This window comes from Nerophis ophidion, linkage group LG03, assembly GCF_033978795.1.
Source record: "Nerophis ophidion isolate RoL-2023_Sa linkage group LG03, RoL_Noph_v1.0, whole genome shotgun sequence".
NCBI classification, from domain to species: Eukaryota; Metazoa; Chordata; class Actinopteri; order Syngnathiformes; family Syngnathidae; genus Nerophis; species Nerophis ophidion.
The window spans coordinates 25297055-25320479 of record NC_084613.1 but is presented as its reverse complement, the minus strand read 5'-3'; the positions used below and the strand labels follow the sequence as shown (position 1 = coordinate 25320479).

The 23425-nt window shown below is 41.5% G+C and overlaps 1 protein-coding gene across 3 annotated transcripts in view; it reads right to left on the bottom strand.

Annotated features, from left to right (window-relative positions):
• LOC133549388 (IQ motif and SEC7 domain-containing protein 3-like) overlaps positions 1 to 23425 on the bottom strand; it is a 147135-nt gene that overhangs the window by 105272 nt on the left and 18438 nt on the right. For all 3 annotated transcript variants that reach the window (XM_061894752.1, XM_061894753.1, XM_061894754.1), the window contains exon 2: positions 9927 to 10001. In XM_061894752.1, coding sequence (XP_061750736.1) covers positions 9927 to 10001 — 75 coding nt within the window. The remainder of the gene's footprint in view (positions 1 to 9926; positions 10002 to 23425) is intronic.

Sequence of the window (23425 nt, the reverse complement as noted above, 5' to 3'; positions counted from 1 at the left end):
TATAACTGAATACATTTACATATGCATAAAAATTTGTTTTGTTGTGTATTATTTTTTTTAATGAATTAAGAAACATTTATGATAACCTTTTTTCCAAAACACAATATAGAATGTGAAATATAACAGGATAATTCAATCATTTATCCTTTGTTTTCAAAACGGATACAAAAAAGTGGGACCCCAAAAATTTACAGTGGGACCCCATTTTTATGACTTGATGGGGGTCCCTGGGACACCATCTCGAAAATTCCTAGCGCCAACACTGATAGAGTATTGGTGCATGCAAAACAGCTGGTTGTAATACTAATCAAATAACATCACAGGGGGGCCATAGATAATTCATTCCTTGGGCCTTGACTTTGACAGTGTGGGGTTATTAATAGTCCATAGTGGTGTCATGACCTTAAGAAACTCGGAACTACCAAAAGCGACCCTTTCTCGTCTTTTAAAAACGGAGCAACCAAGCGAGGGAGAGGATGTTTAGTGGTTGTAAACTGTCTCTGGGGACATATAACTGTTATAACATCATGAAAAAAGTCCATTTTGCAGGATAGAAGAGAGCATTAAATTTGCTCATCTGTAAAGATTTTGACAAAATTATGATGGCCGTTCTCACTGACACAAACCATTTTTGAGTTTGTGGAGAATGTTCAACATGAATCAGTTGCCCTTGAGCTTCCTCCCGCTCAATACTCACGCTGTAAGATTTCTACAGACAGAAGGAAGGTTCAAAAACCCGTTCAAGAGTCTACCCTTCAAGTTTCCTTTCATCACCGGTGTAAATATACAATGTTGCGCTCGCGGAATGCGGACCTGGTGGAGCACTGCCTTGTATTTTATAAATGTGGACAGTAACTGGAAAAACACAAAAAAAAAATCTACGTCACGAAACACTAGCACGGCCTCAGAATACATTACAGTACATTATTAGAGGATTTAAATACAGGAGTTGAGCGGTGAGTGCATCTGGACTAGCATCTGTAAGGATATCCGTGCCCCCGCTACACACTGTGCACATGGGACATGATGCACAAATGTACATCTGTCAGATTGCATCACTCAATTACAGTGAGACTTATATACGGTGTGTGTATGTGTGTGTATATATATATATATATATATATATATATATATATATATAGTGCTTCACATGCAGTGAACACAGACTAGGATGCATGGGACGCGGGTAGGGTTCCAGAAAAAAGCGAGTGTGATCAGCTGCGCTGTAGCGGACTCATGAAACATGTAGTCGACCTAAGGTCGCAGCCGCCGTGCAAAGTTAAGCCACGTGATGGAATTTAAAGGGTTACTCGCTTCTTTTCATCCCAGGGTTGCTGCGTGGGCACAGGGATTAGGTCATTACACTGCAAGAAGCAGAACAACCCCACACAGACAGATGGTCGCGTCCCCGGCAAGTTATCATGACGTAAACAGAGACAGTACAAAAGGTGACATCCAATGCAAAATTCCCACTTAATCCAAAGGAAGAGAATGTAATAAGAATGTAACTACAAACCCCGTTTCCATATGAGTTGGGAAATTGTGTTAGATGTAAAAAAATAAACGGAATACAATGATTTGCAAATCATGTTCAACCCATATTCAGTTGAATATGCTACAAAGACAACATATTTGATGTTCAAACAGATAAACTTTTTTTTCATGCAAATAATCATTAACTTTAGAATTTGATGCCAGCAACACGTGAAAAAGAAGTTGGGAAAGGTGGCAATAAATACTGATAAAGTTGAGGAATGCTCATCAAACACTTATATGGAACATCCCACAGGTGTGCAGGCTAATTGAGAACAGTTGGGTGCCATTATTGGGTATAAAAGCAGCTTCCATAAAATGCTAAGTAATTCACAAACAAGGATGGGGTGAGGGTCATCACTTTGTAAGCAAATTGTCGAACAGTCTTAGAACAACATTTCTCAACGAGCTATTGCAAGGAATTTAGGGATTTTACCGTCTACGGTACGTAAAATCATCAAAAAGTTCAGAGAATTTGGAGAAATCACTGCACGTAGGCGATGATATTACGGACTTTTGATCCCTCAGGCAGTACCGCATCAAAAAACGACATCAGCGTGTAAAGGATATCACCACATGGGCTCAGGAAGACTTCATAAAACCACTGTCAATAACTGCAGTTGGTCGCTACATCCGTAAGTGCAAGTAAAACTATACTATGGAAAGCCAAACCTATTTATCAACAATATCCTGAAACGCCGGCAACTTAGCTGGGCCCGAGCTCACCTAAGATGGACTAATGCAAAGTGGAAAGGTGTTCTGTGGTCTGACGAGTCCACATTTTAAATTATGTTTGCAAAATAGAGGACGTGGTGTCCTCCAGAACAAAGAGGAAAATAACCATTCGGATTGTTATAGGCGCAAAGTTCAAAAGCCAGCATCTGTGATGGTATGGGGGTGTATTAGTGCCCAAGGCATGGGTAACTTACACATCTGTGAAGGCCCCATTAATGCTGAATGGTCCATACAGGTTTTGGAGCAACATATGTTGTCATCCAAGCAACGTTATCATGGACGCCCCTGCTTATTTTTAGCAAGACAAGTGTTACAACAACGTGGCTTCGTAAAAAAGCAGTGCAGGTACTTTCCTGGCCCGCCTGCAGTCCAGACCTGTCTCCCATCAAAAATGTGTGGCGCATTATGAAGCGTAAAATACGACAGCGGAGACCCTGGACTGTTGAACGACTAAATCTCTACATAAAACAAGAATGGGAAAGAATTCCACTTCAACAATTACTTTCCTCAGTTCCCAAACGTTTATTGAGTGTTGTTGACAGAAAAGGTGATGTAACACAGTGGTGAACATGCCCTTTACCAACTACTTTGGCACGTATTGCAGCCATGAAATTCAAAGTTAATTATTATTTGCAAAAAAAAATAACGTTTATGAGTTTGAACATCAAATATCTTGTCTTTGTAGTGCATTCAATTGAATATGGGTTGAAAATGATTTGCAGATCATTGTATTCCGTTTGTATTTACATCTTACACATTTTCCCAACTCGAAAGGAAACAGGGTTTGTAAAATAATTACCATTTTAACACTTTGCAGGGCTCAACAAAAGAAAATACTGGCACATTCAACTTAATGGAAAAGAATACTTCCTGTCTAAGGCAACACACTATAGTCTACTGCCATCTAACGTCTGGGAATTGCAATTGCATGCAGATTCTACTAAATAATATGTACAATATAGTACTTGCAAATTACACAAAAGTGTAAGAAAACAAGATAACAACAGACAGCACACGTTACAGTTAAATGTTAAATATTTATCTATTTATATTAACAGATTTCAACACACTAAAATACTGAAAATTGATACTGTTGAGTACCGGTATCAATTCCCACTGGTACCAAATTGATTAAAATGTGAAAGGTAGCCATCCCTGGCTAGGCCCCTTTCATACACCCGCACACACCAAGAGGATAATGTTATTATATGAAAGCAGTGTTTGGAAAAGATTATGTTTTACTCATTAGTTCAACAAGGATATAACAACAGTCAAAGTGTTTGTGTTTAAATGCTTTAATTCTTGAAGATCTCTTTTGTGAACGTGCTCATGCATTTACAGCCAGGATGGACAGCCTGAAAACTACGCATCGTATCTGGCTGGAACGGCAATTTTTCTTCTTTTTCTTGGATATTTATTTGTAGATTTGTTCTCTTAAACCATGAATAAACAGGTCAGTCATTAGTGGTCTTCTAATATATAATATATTTGTTTGAAAAAATAATAATAATGATTTTGACATAATGTGCTGTATGTATGTAAGTACAGTACAGTATTTCCATTTTGCCCATTTTTCATCCCTTTTTATGATATTGATTCTTTTTACACAATTTACTTTAAAAATTAACTCTAGAATAACTACCAATAAATAAATAAAATATATTTGAGTTAAAAATTCAGAATACAAAGTTGTTACGTCCCAGAATCAAAAATGTAAAAAATTATAATGCTGTTTTCAAATTAAAAGCTTGTATTTCCACATTTTGAACAGAAAGTTACTTTTTATAAAATATATATTATATCTACATTACAAGAAAAGAAAAAAGGTCCCAAAAATAACCCTTGCAGGCTACGTTTATGCCTATAATTGGTATAATATATAAATTGTAAAATGTTTGTCATCCTTTTATTACAGCTTTTTTTCATACAAGTATGACTTTCTTCTTGTGACATTTCACTTTCACCCTTATAAACACATATTTATACTTTATTTTCTTTAAAAATGTACTCTCAATAGGGCAACACTTTCCTGAAACTATTGTATTAATAAGAACATGTTTTAAATAATTGTTTTCTTATATTTATTTTTAATTTAATCATGTAAAACACCCCTTGTTTCAATATTCCTTTTCTTGTCAAATTAAGTTTTTTTCTCTTAATATGTCTCCCCGTGCCATTAATATTAATAATAATAATAATAGTGATAATACAAATATTATAATAAGAATAATAATAATAACAATAATAGAAATACTAATAACAATAACCATAATAACAATAGTAATAATAATAGTACATTTAACTAATAAGTGCCTTTCAAAAAACCCAAGGTTATTTTGCAATATACAGATAAAATCATGAACCATTCAACATTATCCTCAAAAAATGAATGCGTTTTCCATAAAATCTAAAACTACAGTATATTTATCATTACAAATAAATTCTGATAACCTGACGTGTTTATTATTGTGTTGCCCCACTGCTATACTTCGCAGAAACATGCTTTTTATTGGACAGTGACCAAAAATATTTCCATCTAAATGAATGAAAAGGAACTGATCTTTTGAATACAACACACATGAATCAACAACCCTTTGCACAGAAAATGTGTATGGCAGTTATTAAAATAAATGGGACACATCAACAGGCAAGCCAATGAAAAATAATGCATGTTGTTTTGTGTTAACTACTGGCAGTAAATCAAGTTTCCTTCAAGGCATAATAAAAATAGCTGAAATGTCCTTCTTGGAGGGGAAAAAAAAGAAAAAAATCAACAGCAAGGTGACATTGTGCTGATGATGAAGGTACGAGGCCAATGACAGGATTGCAATACGGACTTCTATCCTGCTGCAGTGAGACGTTTACGCACAAAATCATTCCGCACAACAAACACAATCTGCCCACGCGCAAACGCAGAAGCCAACGTGGCTCCAGTGGCCTGTGGAATTTCTTGTTCCCTTGTTACTATGGTAGTTGCGTCATCACGCCGTTGCTATGGGCGTTTGTGTATTAATGATATCGGTACTGAACTCTCCAGCTCATTGCTTTGACTCAAGCCTGTGTTCAATACCCTTGAGGCCCTCAGAGCTATTTGTTACACAGTGTTTAATGTGACCACACAAGTACACTTATAGACACACACACATTATTTGTGCGGTCAGCATCATGTATCTCAAACACACACAGAAAATGTATCATATTGAACCATGTCATGGCCATTTTGGAGAATTTTTTGTAGTCCATACTACAACTAGATGATGCAATTCCTGAAGGAGTTGCGTGTGAAAGCGCCGATGCTGAAGTTGAACTGAAATGCTGACAGAATGTGGTAGAACCTTTATTTAAAGGCCTACTGAAATGAGATTTTCTTATTTAAACGGGGATAGCAGGTCCATTCTATGTGTCATACTTGATCATTTCGCGATATTGCCATATTTTTGCGGAAAGGATTTAGTAGAGAACATCCACGATAAACTTCACAACTTTCGGTGCTAAGAGAAATGCCCTGCCTCTACCGGAAGTCGCAGACGATGACGATTGCATTGGGACGGGTTCCGATGTTTTTAGACACATTTAGTAGGATCATTTTAGGAAATCCCTTATCTTTCTATTGTGTTGCTAATGTTTTAGTGAGTTAAATATTACCTGATAGTAGGAAGGGTGTCTCCACGGGTGCCTTGACGCGCAGTGTCTAACGGGAGTCGACGACAGCTATGGACGGCACAAGCTCAGCTTTTCTCCGGTAAAAACTGACTTTTTAACCACAATTTTGTTACCGAAACCTGCTGGTTGACATTCCGTCGTGTTTCATGTTCGCTTGACCACGCTCTGACCCATAGTAAATTTTCACCTCCATGAATTTTAAACAAGGAATCACCGTGTGTTTGTGTGGCTAAAGGCTAAGCTTCCCAACTCCATCTTGCTACTTTGACTTCTCCAATATTAATTGAACAAATTGCAAAAGATTCAGCAAAACAGTTCTCCAAAATACTGTGTAATTATGCCGTTAAAGCAGATGACATTTAGCTGTGTGTGTGCGTAGCGCTCATACTTCCTAAAAACCTGTGACGTCTTGCGTACACGTCACCATTACGCGACGTTTTCAAGACGAAACTCCCGGGAAATTTAAAATTGCAATTTAGTAAACTAAAAAGGCCGTATTGGCATGTGTTGCAATGTTAATATTTCATCATTGATATATAAACTATCAGACTGCGGTGTGGGTAGTAGTGAATTTCAGTAGGCCTTTAACCAGAAAAGAAACCCATTGAGATCAAGATCTCTTTCACAAGGGTGACCTGGCCAAGAGGTCAACAGCACATGTCACAGAGCAGTTTCAAAAAAAGTAATACGTTAAGACATACATTTAAAAATACATAGAATGTAGGATATACATGTAAGAGTAGTTTGAATGGTTTTAATGTTGAAGAGTTTAAATATCCAAGAAAACCAAATTTGGTTTGGAAATTGGGAACATGTGAGTTTAAATGTCCAGGATGAGTGGAATGCGTTGATGTTGCGGAACGGTTCAAATAAGTTGAAAAATATAGGAAATGTGCAACTTAGAAAAATGTCCCATTCGTTTCAATGGGAATTTCATTGAAATTTCGGAATTTCATTGAAATTTCGGAATTTCGGGAAAAGCGGGAATTGTTTTGAAAATACTAACAAATGTGAATGTTATAAATTGGTGTTGGAATTTTTCAAATTGGTCGAGAAATGTTGAAGTAGTAACATTTTTCATTGACAAATGGTATTACGGAATACCTGGAATTTTGGGAAAACCGGGAATTTTTGCAATTAAAATTTGTTTTTTTGTTTTTTTCGTGATTAAGAGGAATGTTTTGACGGTGGAACCGTTGATGTGGAAAATGTGGAATGAGTAGTTAACAGAAAAAGAGTGGAAAAAGGTGTTAAAAAAAGTTAATTCTGGGAATTCCTGGAATTTTTAAAAAATTGGATCGTTTGAATGTCCAGGATGAGTGGAATATGGAAAAAGGTAGAAATGGTGGAAGTTTGAAAAATGGCCAATTCATTTTGAATGCGAAAAATGTCCCTTAAAACCTAAAATGCTGGGAAATCTGGAAATGTGTTAAATTTATCAGGTGACAGACCGTAATTCCCAAATAGGCTGAAAAGTTTTAAGTTGGAACGGTTTGAATAGGATTAAAAATGTGGAAGGTAGAGCGCGCCAAAATCTGGAGAAGAAGGAGAAGAATACTTTGGAGCATTCACACATGATTGTTATATATTTTAACAAGAGTTGCAATGTAATCCATGATTTTTTTATTCTGTTACTTCAATTAAACGTTTAGGTTGCGACTTTTCCAGGGTGTACTCCGCCTTCTGCCTAAATGCAGCTGAGATAGGCTCCCGCGACCCCGAACGGGACAAGCGGTAGAAAATGGATGGATGGATGGAATTAAAATTGATACATTATGAACTGCGCGGAGTGCCCAGAACTTTAAATAAGCTGACATATATTTTTCGCACAGCCATTGCAATAAAGCTCACACTGTTGTTCTTACGTAATAATGCACACGTTAGCGGTGCAGTTTCAATGTTGATGATATGCATTAGTTAGAAAAAAAAAAGAATGAAGGTTATGACAAGCTGAGAAATTCGATTTTCTCTTAACTATGCATTAATGAAATTAAACAATGGATGTCCGCTAACTTTTTGCAACTTAATCCCAAAAACACGGAAATGCTGATTATCGGTCCTGCTAGACACCGACCTCTATTTAATAATACAACTTTAACATTTGACAACCAAATAATAAAACAAGGTGACTCTGTAAAAAATCTGGGTATTATCTTCGACCCAACTCTCTCCTTTGAGTCACACATTAAAAGCGTTACTAAAACGGCCTTCTTTCATCTCCGTAACATCGCTAAAATTCGCGCCATTTTGTCCACTAAAGACGCTGAGATCATTATCCATGCGTTTGTTACGTCTCGTCTCGATTACTGTAACGTATTATTTTCGGGTCTCCCCATGTCTAGCATTAAAAGATTACATTTGGTACAAAATGCGGCTGCTAGACTTTTGACAAGAACAAGAAAGTTTGATCATATTACGCCTGTACTGGCTCACCTGCACTGGCTTCCTGTGCACTTAAGATGTGACTTTAAGGTTTTACTAATTACGTATAAAATACTACACGGTCTAGCTCCAGCCTATCTTGCCGATTGTATTGTACCGTATGTCCCGGCAAGAAATCTGCGTTCAAAAGACTCCGGCTTATTAGTGATTCCTAGAGCCCAAAAAAAGTCTGCGTGCTATAGAGCGTTTTCCGTTCGGGCTCCAGTACTCTGGAATGCCCTCCCGGTAACAGTTCGAGATGCTACCTCAGTAGAAGCATTTAAGTCTCACCTTAAAACTCATCTGTATACTCTAGCCTTTAAATAGACCTCCTTTTTAGACCAGTTGATCTGCCGCTTCTTTTCTTTCTCCTATGTCCCCCCCTCCCTTGTGGAGGGGGTCCGGTCCGATGACCATGGATGAAGTACTGGCTGTCCAGAGTCGAGACCCAGAATGGACCGCTCGTCGGGACCCAGGATGGACCGCTCGCCTGTATCGGTTGGGGACGTCTCTACGCTGCTGATCCGCTTGAGATGGTTTCCTGTGGACGGGACTCTCGCTGCTGTCTTGGATCCGCTTGAACTGAACTCTCGCGGCTGTGTTGGAGCCACTATGGATTGAACTTTCACAGTATCATGTTAGACCCGCTCGACATCCCTTGCTTTCGGTCCCCTAGAGAGGTGGGGTTGCCCACATCTGAGGTCCTCTCCAAGGTTTCTCATAGTCAGCATTGTCACTGGCGTCCCACTGGATGTGAATTCTCTCTGCCCACTGGGTGTGAGTTTTCCTTGCCCTTTTGTGGGTTCTTCCGAGGATGTTGTAGTCGTAATGATTTGTGCAGTCCTTTGAGACATTTGTGATTTGGGGCTATATAAATAAACATTGATTGATTGATTGATAAGGCTATCAAGCGTGTTTTATTCGATTACACAAACAAACTGAGCTGCGATCTGGCCCGTCATATCATTTTATGGGGTCAAAAAATGTGTCAGTAAAATACTTCTTTATCTTTTACTTAATTTCAACAAAAAAAAATACTCTTATCTGATCATGGCAAATATAATATCCTGTACTGTTTAAAAAAAAAAAAAAAGTAGTTATAAATCTGCTTGTGATTTCAAAGCAACAGAAAAAAAAATCTTAATGCAGTAATTAAATGCATCGGTAATTGTGCAATAATATCTTAACATCAGTGTTGTCAAAAGATACTTTTTTTTAATCACCTTTGGAATTCCATTAATCATGATTATTACTTGTTATTTCCTGCATGCATGATTTATTTTAAAAATTAAATAAAATTTAAGCGTCACTCTGAAGGTGGTCATTGTTACTATGACGTGGCCCTCAATGAAAACAATCCTGACACCCCTGATTTGAATTAACTAAATGCTGTCGTTAGTTAATATCTTATTTTTGACATCCTGCAAAAAAAATGTCAAAGCAGCACACCTGCATCATTTGATATTTTTTTTTTTTGTATGCAGTTCTCTGTGGAAGAGGTTAGGACAGCTCTGCATGCACGTCACTCTTATTTTGAAGTTGGAGTGCATGTTTTCGATGGGTGTGGGTCTTACCTGGAAGAGTTGCCCGTATCTACATCAGGATGCTCGGGGGCGGGGCAGCAGAACTGATGCAGCACCGTCTCGTTTCTGTATACGAGAGGGAAAACAACAACGTGACTTGTTTGCCTGCTTTCCCAGGATCCTGTCAACATTGCCCGAAGAACCGGAAAGAGACTTTCATTAAACTCTGGATTATTTGGCACTGATCCCTTGGTAAATACCCGATGTGGGTCAAATCTGGGCTGAGAACACTTTGAGTGCACTGATAGCAGTGTCCAGATGTACTTGTTTATCACTCACGCTGGTGCTGGCGATTTAGCCATTATTCCAAGTGAGAGTGACAGATGGTCGCTGGCAAGTATTACCCTCCTCATACAAACAAACACTTTCATTCATATTTTAGCAGTGAATGAAGAGATCCAAGGGATGAAAAAGACTTAGGAAGACATCCTATTGACGCCCACCTTTTGGATGCTCCATTGGAGTTGAAAAGTGTATGCTGGAAAGGACAGAAGTATAAGGACAGAAGGAAAATGCTTCACACAAGATCTCAACAAACCCTGCAGGATTTGTTTTGCTACACGTGCATAGCTCTAATGAGGCGAGATGACCCGTACTGTGCTGTCGGTTGGATGGGTAACAAATTCACAATTGAACTAATATGGTACCTGGGAATTGATACAAAATGGTCCACATAGTGTGTTTTTTTATGTGATAATAAATGTTAATTGTTAAAAATGAAATATATATAGTAAATGCCAAAAGTTTGGACACGCCTTCTCATTCAAATCGTTTTTCTTTATTTCCATGATTATTTACATTGTGGATTGTCACTGAAGGCATCACAACTATGAATTAACACATGTGGAGTTATGTACTTTACAAAAAAAAAGGTGAAATAACTGAAAACATGTTTTATATTCTAGTTTATTAAAAAATAGCCACCCTTTGTTCTGATTACCGCTTTGCACACTCTTGGCATTCTCTCAATGAGCTTCAAGCACACTTGTGAAGATAAAAACCATTTCAGGTGACTATACCTCTTGAAGCTCATCGGGAGAATGCCAAGAGTGTGCAAAGCGGTAATCAGAGCAAAGGGTTGCTATTTTAAGAAACTAGAATATAAAACATGATTTCAGTTATTTCACCTGTTTTGTTAAGTCCATAACTCCACATGTGTTCATTAATAGTTGTGATGCCTTTAACAACAATCTACAATGGACATATATATATGCAGTATACATATATATGTATATACAGTATATATATACAGTATTTATATATATATTATATGTATATTATATATGTATATACAGTATATATATACAGTATTTATATATATATATTATATATATATTATATATATACGGTGTATATATATACTGTATATATATATATAATATATATATATATATATATATATATATATATATATATGTCCAGTTCTTGTTTCCTAGACTTCTGAGTCTCCTTTGCAAGTGCTACAGTAATAAACTTTGTATTCAATTGCAATTCCAAGACGTTGGTGTCAGGCTTGCCACTGACAGTTTGTTTGTGTTTTAGTTTATCCTCTGTGTGTTTAGTATTTCCTGTCCTTAGTTCCTGTCAAGTGCTCTTATTTTGTCAGCTCCCTGTCTTGTTCCCTGAGTGCTGTGTTCCCACTCAGCTGCGGCTGATTGGCACCTGGCCACACCCGTTGCCAATCAGCCCGCTCCTATTTGTACCTGCTTTGTAATGTGTCAGTTGCTGCATCATTGTATTGTCTTGTCGTTGTCACATTTCGTTCTTGTGTCTTTGCTACCTGTCTTGTCTGGCATCGTTACAGCTACTACTTGTCGTGCTACATTTTGTCCTGGTCGTCGTAGCGGTAAGCTGTTTTTGTTAGCCATTAGCCGTTTTCAGTTTTTCTGTTTGCTACCCACTAGCTTCCATGCTAAAGTTCCTTTTTGTTTTCTAGCTCCCAGTGCTAGCTCCCTTAGTTTGTTATTCCGCCCGCGTGCATGCTTTTTGTTTGTTCTTGTTTAGTTTAATTAAATCATGTTTTCTTGCTCAATGCCTGCCTCCTTCTCTGCATCTTGGGGTTCATCATCAACTAACTTTGACAGTTGGATGGCAGTAGTACATAGACTATGTTGTGCTGCTGTAGTAAGGAAGTAGTCTTTGGGGAACTACCTGTATTAAGCAAAACCAACTTCTTAACTCTTGGTACCCGTTTTTGTATATTGAAATTTTTAATAAAATAATCTTGCCTTTCTTCATACTTCCCCCAAATGAGCCGTTTGGAATGTGCCCCAATTGTGACGTTTTTTTAAAAATGTGAGGTCAGCGTATTTTGTTATTGGACTTTTGTGCTCGTCACGGATTGTCCATAACAAACACCATGTTCAAACATAAGGGTGTCCATATGTGCACTTGGCACCAGGACACCCTTGGCCGCAGTTCCATGATCGACTTTGTAGTTGTGTCATCGGATTTGCGGCCTCATGTTTTGGACACTCTGGTGAAGAGAGGGGCGGAGCTTTCTACCGATCACCACCTGGTGGTCAGTTGGCTGCGATGGTGGTGGAGGAGGCCGGACAGACCTGGCAAGCCCAAGCGCATTGTGAGGGTCTGCTGGGAACGTCTGGCAGAGTCTCCTGTCAGAGAAAGTTTCAATTCCCACCTCCGGAAGAACTTTAAACATGTCACGAGGGAGGTGCGAGACATTGAGTTTGAGTGGACCATGTTCCGAACCTCTATTGTCGAGGTGGCTGACTGCAGCTGTGGCCGCAAGGGTGTTGGTGCCTGTCGAAGCGGTAATCCCAGAACCCGTTGGTTGACACCAGCAGTGAGGGATGCCGTCAAGCTGAAGAAAGAGTCCTATCGGGTTCTTTTGGCTCATAGGACTCCGGAGGCAGTGGACGGGTACCGACGGGCCAAGCGGTGTGCAGCTTTAGCGGTCGCGGAGGCAAAAACTCGGACATGGGAAGAGTTCGGGGAAGACATGGAAAACGACTTCCGGACGGCTTCGAAGCGATTCTGCACCACCATATGCCGCCTAAGGAAGGGGAAGCAGTGCACTATCAACACCGTGTATGGGGCGGATGGTGTTCTGCTGACTTCGACTGCGGACGTTGTGGATCGGTGGAGGGAATACTTCAAAGACCTCCTCAATCCCATCAACACGTCTTCCTTTGAGGAAGAGGTGCCTGGGGTATCTGTGGTGGGCTCTCCTATTTCTGGAGCTGAGGTTGCTGAGGTAGTTAAAAAGCTCCTCGGCGGCAAGGCCCCGGGGATAGATGAGATCTGCCCGGAGTTCCTTAAGGCTCTAGATGCTGTGGGGCTGTCTTGGTTGACAAGACTCTGCAGCATCGCGTGGACATCAGGGGCGGTACCTCTGGATTGGCAGACCGGGGTGGTGGTCCCTCTCTTTAAGAAGGGGTACCGGAGGGTGTGTTCCAACTATCGTGGGATCACATTTCTCAGCCTTCCCGGTAAGGTTTATTCAGGTGTACTGGAGAGGAGGAACAGTGTGGTTTTCGTCCTGGTCGTAGAACTGTGGACCAGCTCTATACTCTTGGCAGGGTTCTTGAGGGTACATGGGAGTTATCCCAACCAGTCTACATGTGCTTTGTGGACTTGGAGAAGGCATTCGACCGTGTCCCTCGGGAAGTCCTGTGGGGAGTGCTCAGAGAGTATGGGGTACCGGACTGTCTTATTGTCGCGGTCCGCTCCCTGTATGATCGGTGTCAGAGCTTGGTCTGCATTGCTGGCAGTAAGTCGGACACGTTTCCAGTGAAGGTTGGACTCCGCCAAGGCTGTCCTTTGTCACCGATTCTGTTCATAACTTTTATGGAAAGATTTTCTAGGCGCAGTCAAGGCGTTGAGGGGTTCCGGTTTGGTGGCCGCGGGATTAGGTCTCTGCTTTTTGCAGATGATGTGGTCCTGATGGCTTCATCTGGCCGGGATCTTCAGCTCTCACTGGATCGGTTCGCAGCCGAGTGTGAAGCGACCGGAATGAGAATCAGCACCTCCAAGTACGAGTCCATGGTTCTCGCCCGGAAAAGGGCGGAGTGCCATCTCCGGGTTGGGAAGGAGACCCTGCCCCAAGTGGACTGGACTCTCGCGACTGTGTTGGATCCATTATGGATTGAACTTTCACAGTATCATGTTAGACCCGCTCGACATCCATTGCTTTCCTCCTCTCCAAGGTTCTCATAGTCATTATTGTCACCGACGTCCCACTGGGTGTGAGTTTTCCTTGCCCTTATGTGGGCCTACCGAGGATGTCGTAGTGGTTTGTGTTGTGGTTTGTGCAGCCCTTTGAGACACTAGTGATTTAGGGCTATACAAGTAAACATTGATTGATTGATGATTGATGTAAATACATTTACATAATAAATTAAATATTGTACTTATTAGACACCAGTTGTTTGATTGTAACATGCATCTTAATTGTAGTTTTCATTACCTCATCCGTAGCTGTTAAAATCGCCATGTAAAATCAATTATGTGCATCTGTTGCATGTATAATCATGCATTATGAAAAGTAGAACCTTACATATTTTATGCATGCTTTCTTTGACGAAATGGAAACTTGCAACCTTCCTTGGAGGCAGTCCGCTACAAATACAAACTATTTTCCCTAAATCCGTGCAACTGGATGTGACATCTCGCAGTACAAAGATATCAAAAAAGGTTCCGTTTGATTTTACGTGACTCAGTAGTAGTAGTATTGACGAAATTTGGTCGGTACCTATAAAACTACAAATGTTGTAATCTGATGGTCGGATCATCACATATTGTAGCTTTGTTCTTTTTTTCACACTCTGTTGTTTGGATTTCCTTATTTCCTGTCTGCTTTGTCACCATGGCTGCATATTGTTTCCACCTGCTACTCTCGGTTCCCGGACACCTATTTCTAGTGATCACTGCCTTATATAAGCCTGCCCCTTTTTGTTCTTCTGTCTCGGATCCTAGTTCGCTTTCACGCATCAGTTGATGACTTGCTTTCTATGCTATTACTCGGTAGCTCTCACGCTACGCTTTATTTTACTCCTAGATTTCATGCTAGTTGTTTTGTTTTCCCTTTTTGTGCCTTCGTGCCAAGTATTAGTGTATCTGTTTGTTTTCCTAGCATCCATGCTAGCGCTTTTTGTTTGCCTTATCTGCTTAGCTCCAGTATTTTTGTTCCTTGCCTTTTTATTAGTTTAATAAATACTTTATATCTTACCTTTACTGTGTTCTTGCCCGACGCATCCACGGAGGAAAAAATCCGGCATCGCAATGCCACATAAGTCTCACAGTAGGATCCGAGCATTGAAAGGTTCTTCCGCGTCAGGCAGCAACGAGGTCTTCGGCGAAGAAACGTGGATGGTGCTCCGAGCGTTGGAAGCAGAGACTCTCCGCTGCGACCCAGGTGATATGATGTGGGGCCTGGATGGTTACCTAGTCCCAATCAATTCCACCTGGTACGGAGATGTCCACTCCCAAGCCGCTCGCGCTCATCGGCGAAGGCGGAAGCCGCAAGAGAAGGGTTCGTCTCGCGACAGCGAATCTCCCGCTCCTCAACATCCCCCTCTAGAACTCAGCCAGGAACAACCAGCCCAATATTCCCCTCAGTTGTCAGGTAATCCAATTTTTTCTTTTTCCAAACTTTCCTCAGGCTGGCCTGTCTCTCTCACAGACAGTAACGGTGACATCAGTTCGGTAACGCCCCCCGGTGATGTCACCAAATCTTTTTTTTTTTTTTTGAAGACTATTTCTATCAGCCTGTTTCTAATGATTTTAACATTAACAATACTTCCAAACACTATCAGGACATTTGTATTAATTCTAGTCATCCTCAATTTATTGTTGACTTTCAAGATCAGCCTCCCATTACTTTGGCCCCACCTCCTATAGCTCAAGCCCCGCCCACTCCTCAACCTATTTCACGTCCTTCCCCTATTTCACCTGATTTTGAGACTGAACGTGAAAAATATAGTCCTGCTTGGATAGACGAGTGGTACAGGAGAGCACTAATTGAACTGGAGCTGGAGGAGCAATTTCTTGCCACTCAGAACAATCATCTCCTTGTCCAAACTAATGGGGTGGAGTTTACCCCCCTCGTGATCTCCCACCACCAACGCCTGACCATAAGGAGGGCGTCTGGGATCCGCCTCTTGAGGGGGGGGCTAGCGCTGGTAACTGTGCTATGGAGGTAGCACAGCTGCGCTCGGCTAGGCCGCAACCTCCATGTAGGCCACCTTTACCTGTTCTTCGACCTGCCAAACCGCAACCTCCTATGCGGCCACCTTTACCTTTTTTTTGGCTCGTCAAACCGCAACCTCCAAGCAGGCCACCTCGACCGGTTTTTCGACCCGCTAAGCCACAACCTCCTGCACGTCCTCCTCCACCGGTGTTCCGGCCTGTCAAACCGCTGCCCACTAGGCCGCCTCCACCTGCACCACGGCTAGCACCTGACCCTTTCCTGGTTCTCACACCAGCACCTGACCCTTGTCTGGTTCTCACACCAGCACCTGACCCTCGCCTGGTTCTCACACCAGCACTTGATCCTTGCCTGGTTCTCACACCAGCACCTGACCCTTGCCTGGTTCTCACAGCAGCACCTGACCCTCGCCTGGTTCTCACACCAGCACTTGATACTTGCTTGGTTCGTCGACAACTACTACGCATGTGTCCACGATGACGCCGCCTTCTTCGGCTGCAGCACCCGCACCTGCTTCCACGGCCTGAGCCTCGCCTGGTTCTCACACCAGCACTTGATCCTTGCCTGGTTCTCACACCAGCAACTGCTCCGGGGCTGTAGCCCACACCAGCGCCTGCTCCGGGGCTGGAGCCCGCACCAGCGCCTGCTCCGGGGCGGGAGCCCACACCAGCACCTGCTCCAGGGCTGGAGCCCACACCAGTTCCTGCTACGACTACTACGCCTGTCTCCACGTCGACGACTACTAGGCCTGTCTCCACAACGACGACTACTACGCCTGTCTCCACGTCGACGACTACTACGCCTGTTTCCACGTCGACGACTACTACGCCTGTCTCCACGATGACGCCGCCTTCTTCGGCTGCAGCACCCGCACCTGCTTCCACGGCGACGACTACGCTTCCGCCTTCTACTTCTACGGCAACGACGACGACGCCGCCTGCTTCCTCGATGACGACCACTCCGCCTCCTGCTTCCACGGCGACGTCGACACTTCCGCCTTCTGCTTCCATGGAAACGACGCCGCTGCCGCATACTTCTATGACGACGTCTCAGCATCCTCGAGCTGGCCTGCTGCGCAAACAGCAATCTGGGGCCTGCAGGCGGCCCCCTCAAAGGTCAGTACATGGACGCCAGTGGTGCAAACAGCAGCCCAACATAAGACTTGGTCTAAGAACTCCACGTCTGCTTAACTCTTGGCGCCACTCACGCCCACCTTCTCAGCGGCCAACGATGTGGCCTTTTCGAGGTCGCCCGCCAAGACCTTTGCGGTAGCGGCGTTCCACCTGCCGCCGCCACCTGACTTGTCCTCGGTTGATTTGGGGACACACGACCTGGCGACCCTCCACCATAGCCTCCGTTTGCCCTTCCTTCGCTTGTGAACTTTCTTGTTGGGGGGGTTGAAGTTTTTGCTTTTTGGGACATCTGGGATCTGTCCTTTTAGGGGGGGATCCTGTTGTGATTCGATGGTCGGATCATCACATATTGTAGCTTTGTTCTTTTTTTCACATTCTGTTGTTTGGAATTCCTTATTTCCTGTTCACTTTGTCACCATGGCTGCATATTGTTTCCACTTGCTACTTTCGGTTCCCGCACACCTGTTTCTACTGATCACTGCCTTATATAAGCCTGCCCCTTTTCGTTCTTTTGTCTCGGATCCTAGTTTGATTTCACGCAACAGTTGATGACTTGCTTTCTATGCTATTACTCGCTAGCTCTCACGCTACGCTTTATTTTACTCCTAGCTTTCATGCTAGTTGTTTTGTTTTCCCTTTTTGTGCCTTCGTGCCAAGTATTAGTGTGTTCGTTTGTGTTCCTAGCATCCATGCTAGCGCCTATTGTTTGCCTTATCCGCCTAGCTCCAGTATTTTTGTTCCTAGCCTTTTTATTAGTTTAAAAAATACTTTATATCTTACCTTTGCTGTGTTCTTGCCCAACGCATCCAAGGAGGAACCAATCCGGCATCGCAATGCCACACAAGTCTCACAACAAAATTCGGAACCTATCTCTAGATGCGAGTGGATTCAGGAGCACAAATCAGACTCTCCTTTTCCCATATGTGCTTTTCTGTAAGTCGGTCGTAAACTTCTCCTGAGCGCAATAAAACAAACATGGCATTGATCATGTGTCTTATTTACGGTTTTGCATTCTTCATTGTTTCAGAGAAATATTTTTTGCGTAGAACTTGCGTCACATCTTCTGCAAACAATTTGCAAAGAGGACAAAAATCTTCGAGCTTCAACACATCAAACTTTATCAGTCAACCACCTGAAATCCCGACTGTGTTTTGAAAGCCTTGGAAGACTAAAGAAGCTGCACTAACACCAGCCTCAAAGAAAGGCTGGGGGTTGTTGCTATTGTTGTGGCATTTTAAAAGAGCATAAAGTTTGCCAGAGAAGTCCTGAGGGCTAAAGCAATCTGTGATTGCACTGGACTAACAGCCTTTTACATCATAGAAGGTATGAAAGGTTTTAGGGGCAAAAAGCCAAAGGATATGAACGGAAAACAATAGCAGTTTTTGCATCATTAACTTTATTTCGCATGGGGAAAAGTTAATTAATAGTATTATTTTGATGCTGTTGTCACATTGTCTTGTATTGTTAATTTTTTCACAATTATGTTTTGTTGAGAAAAAAGTCTTTGTCCTGTGTTTTATTCTGATTATAGTATATTCATGATCAACATATTAGAGCAGGGCTGTCGAACTTGTTGTCATGGAGGGCCACATCGCAGTCATGGCTACCCTCAGAGGGCCGCTTGTAGCAGTGAATGTAATAATTTAAAAGTATAATCAGCTTGTTATATTATTGCTTATGGATTTGGTTATTTGATTTTTGTACGTACAAATTGATGGATAAGTTGCTTTTAAATAGTACGTCAAGGTGACAAGCAGATATTTAAGTATTTATTGTAATTTTTACAAAACATCGTACGGTATAAAATAATTAGGGGTGATTAAAAAATGTTTTTTCATCACATTTGAATCCTGATTTTTTTTTTTGACTAAATAATTCAAAAAACTAAATTCTTTAGGCCATCTCAATGCTTACTTGGTGCACGTATGTGTCATATGTCAGCAACCAAAAGGAGGTTTTGTAACCTGTAAGCTGTTTTGTTAAGGTGTTGTTATTTTTATACCAAATAATACATTGCAAAAACCAGAATCAAAAATCGTGTTGAATCGAGTATCAGTTATGAATCGAATCCCCACCCCAGGAATTAGAATCAATTGGCGAGGTGCCCAAAGATTCACACCAATAACAATTGAATATTTGTATACATATAAAAGTTTAAAACATATGAAATTTCATGTATTGCATCCATATTTTTCTGTCAAAATGGAAACCATTAAACATTTAGTAAGAAAGATGAAGTATGCACATTATTCTCGGGCTTTTTCAGGCCACGTTAAATGACGGGTCTGGCAGGATCTGGCCCCCTGGCCTCAAGTTTGACATGTGTGTATAAGAGGAAGAATCACAAAGTCAATGAATGGTATTGAAAAATCTCAAGTAAAAAGAATTGGTTTCAACAATACAGTGTTGCCTGGATTATTGCAGGGGTTACGTTCCAAACGCACCTGGTAGCGTTGCGCGGTTTGCGGTCTCAACCGCGGAGTCCGCGGATAAACCGCGGGTCGGGCGGGTGACATGACAAAAAAATTGATTTTAAATAGATTCGGACAGGTGGCGGTTGAACCAATTCGAAAAAATATATTGTAATAATCCCAGGAATGTAGGCTCATAAAACTTCTTAGTTTGTCTTGTCTTTATTGCACAAGATGTAATACAACCACACAATAGCTCTCATGTCTCTAACGCAGGGGTGGGCATTACGTCGATCGCGATCGACTGGTCGATCTCAAGCCAGGCATTAAAAAATATACATAAAAATGAGCAATCATCAATCATACCAAGACTTCACTTTCGTCAGTTGTTTGACATTCTCGGCACCCGAGGATCTTGTGAGACGACGCTGGCTGCTGCGAGCTCATATTTAAGAAAAAAATCACTAACAGGGCGGACGCAGAGAAACACATTTTATTTCTAGAGACTCCGTACCTACTGTCAAAACTCTAAAGACCGACTGCACAGTTCCTGTCTTCACCATAAAAGACCTGTTTCATCTTGCCTGTGCTAACAAAATAAGAGTCTCAGAAAGCTAGCGTGCACAAGCTAGCAAGCTACGGAGTTTGATGCCAATGTATTTCTCCCCCGCCCTCAGCGACCGCTTTCTCACTTGCTTGCCCACCCGCACACTCACTGACGTCACTCACCTGCTGCCAGACATTAAAGGGCCACACACATATGCTACTCTCATAACAAAGTGTTTAAAAACGAGTATGCAAGTTGGACAAATGAGATGCCAAATCCAACCACTTTCATGTGGTATTGGACAGAAAGGAGGACTTTTTTTTCCTCCATTTGAAAATGCGGACGTTATCAGCACCACTGTCTAATTCCAATCAATGCAAGTCATCAGAATCAAATACACCAACTTATATTCTTGTCTTCATGAAAGAAAGGAATCTATGTGTGTTAAACATGCTTGTATTATCATTAAACACCATTAACTTGTTAACAAAAATGTCTCTTTCATAAATAAATACATATAAATTATAAATAGGAATGAGGTAGATCTCCTCGACTTGGTCAATTGAAAAGTAGCTCACCTGCAGAAAAAGTGTGAGCGCCCCTGCTCTAACGCTTTTCCAGGGACAACTCGAACTCTCACTTCCTGTTGACAACGCCACTTCCCTATCTCTCCCGGAAGTCCCGCCCCCCCAGCCAAAGTCATTGGCTAACACCCCGTAGCCAGCCGCTACATTATACATAGTTAAATGTTATGTTGAAGATGTTCATTTAGCCTACTGACGTGTATTTATAAATGGTTGATTTATATAGGCTAGTAGGTAAAGTGTTGTACCTGACAACTCTTGATGAAACAATCCATATATCACGTCACAGACAACGTCACGCTAACACAATCCATATATCGCGTCACAGACAACGTCACGCTAACATCACGTGACACCTCTGATGAAGGTTGCAGAAGCAAGGTAGCCCAAACTTGTCAGGTACAACACGTTACCTTACTAGCCTATAGAAATCAACCACTTATAAAGAGTTAAATGTTGTTACCTACGTACGAAAAACGAGCAGCACTCTTTGAAATAGTATGTGGGCATACTTTTATTTTGAAGTGTCTCGTTTGGTCTATCGACGGATGTAACGAAGCTGCTTCCGGGTATGGCCAACGAGGTATTTGTCATTTGTTGGTATTTTACTTGGTAAAATGTTTGATCCACATGCTGTGCATGTTATTATTTTTACGTTTGTAACCTGCTTTATTTATTACAGTTTTCACGGTGAATTTGAAGGGAAAGTAAGCCTTCAAATAAATCAGTTCAAGAAAGCCATTGTGTCTGTGCTATTTGGAGGGAGTTACACTTTCTAACCTCACTAATGCCTTGCATCATCTATATTAGATATATAACAACGGGCGGGTGGCGGGCGGGTGTGGGTTTGATGAAATGTTGGTTCGGGTGGATTGCGGGTGGATGATGACTTTAGTGATGCGGTTGCGGATGATATAACTGCCTATACGCGCATCTCTAGCACCTGGAGTAGGTGAATTTCCCTAAGGAAAGGACACAACTTATTGTCAGATTTTTATGAATATTATCCATCCATCTATTTTCTACCACTTATTCCCTTTGGGGTAGTGGGGGGCGCTGGCGCCTATCTCAGCTACAATCAGGCGGAAGGTGGGGTACACCCTGGACAAGTCGCCACCTCATCGCAGGGCCAACACAGATAGACAGACAACATTCACACTCACATTCACACACTAGGACCAATTTAGTGTTGCCAATCAACCTATCCCCAGGTGCATGTCTTTGGAGGTGGGAGGAGTACATTTAAATTCTTTTAGCTCTTTACACATCTTTAACACACATATAAATACCCCCTGTGCTCTCAAAACACCTCCTACACTCTAAAATCTATGTCATTTAAAAACAAACTTGTATGGGTATTCAGATATCAATGTGGGTAATAGTACTTTAAATCCTTCAAGGCACTGAGACTGCAGTAAGTGAACCATGACGTGGCCTAGGAACACTGTAGTGTTTACTTGGTATCGGTTTGATACCAACATATGACTAGTGGGATCCTTCCTTTTGCAGGGAAGAGTCTTCCCAGAATCTTTACTTCTAAGTTTGTCCAAATACTGGGAGGTGACTACAATTAAAGAATAACAATTTTTTCTGTACAAACATGAGCGATTGCAGCGCTGGTGAGAGGGCAGAGCCGTCTCAAGTCCATAGCCTTCTCTAAAATGGTTGCCCTCCTCACATGCTTTTGTCCATGTTGCAGCAATGCCTTTAATCAATCAAAACCGAAAGTTAATTAGGCGTTTGTGTTGGATATACACACACACATTTCTCCACTCTCCCTTCGTTTCATTCTGGCACAATCTAACACCAATAAAACAAGAGTGAATAATATATCTGTGTGCGCATAGAAAAAAAATGTGGTGAGATCATTGTGTATATCTTTTCAAGTAAAACCAAGGTCAAAGCTAGTAACTTCTACGGCGTTCTTCAAAGGAGGGAAAATATTCCCTTAACATCACCCACCTAGACTTGGTGTTACGGTTAGGTGGTCGCATGGTTATGCGCGTCTCGTTTCCCCAAGATGTAGACGGAACTCTGGAGGCAGTGTGCAGGTAGGAGAATGACATATTATCCATAAATCAGGAAAAAATACAAAAGTACAGGAAGCGTGCTGATAGCAGGGAAGCTAAAGAAAAAGCTAGCGAGAAAGCTTAGCATAGAAACTGCAATCAGAAGCTACGATTTACCAAAGTAATGTTGCATGAAGAAGAAAAAACAGCCAAACCGAGTGTGGCGAAAGTAAGGAATAAATAGCTCTCTGATTAGTGCCCGGGAGCAGGTTAGTGTCCCGAACGCTAATCAGAGGCTTGTGGAAAATAATCAGCACCCATAGCAACCAAGAGACACAAACCCAGGGGTGCTGAAACAGAAATAAGGGAGTCTTAAACTAAAACAACACATGATTCAGGCAATTGATCATCACAACTGGACCACTTACAAAAAAGGCTTGACTTATTTTTACACTTGTTTGGATGCTGTTTCAATTATACTCCAGTTGAATGTCTTTTTATGGTTCCATTATGGGGACGGCTTGACCCTGGAACAAACTATCTACATTTCCTCAATTTTTTATTAGAGAAATTTAATTTGAAATCCATACACATCCATGAATTTATTGTGTTTGATTTTACTGCAGGCTTTTTCAAG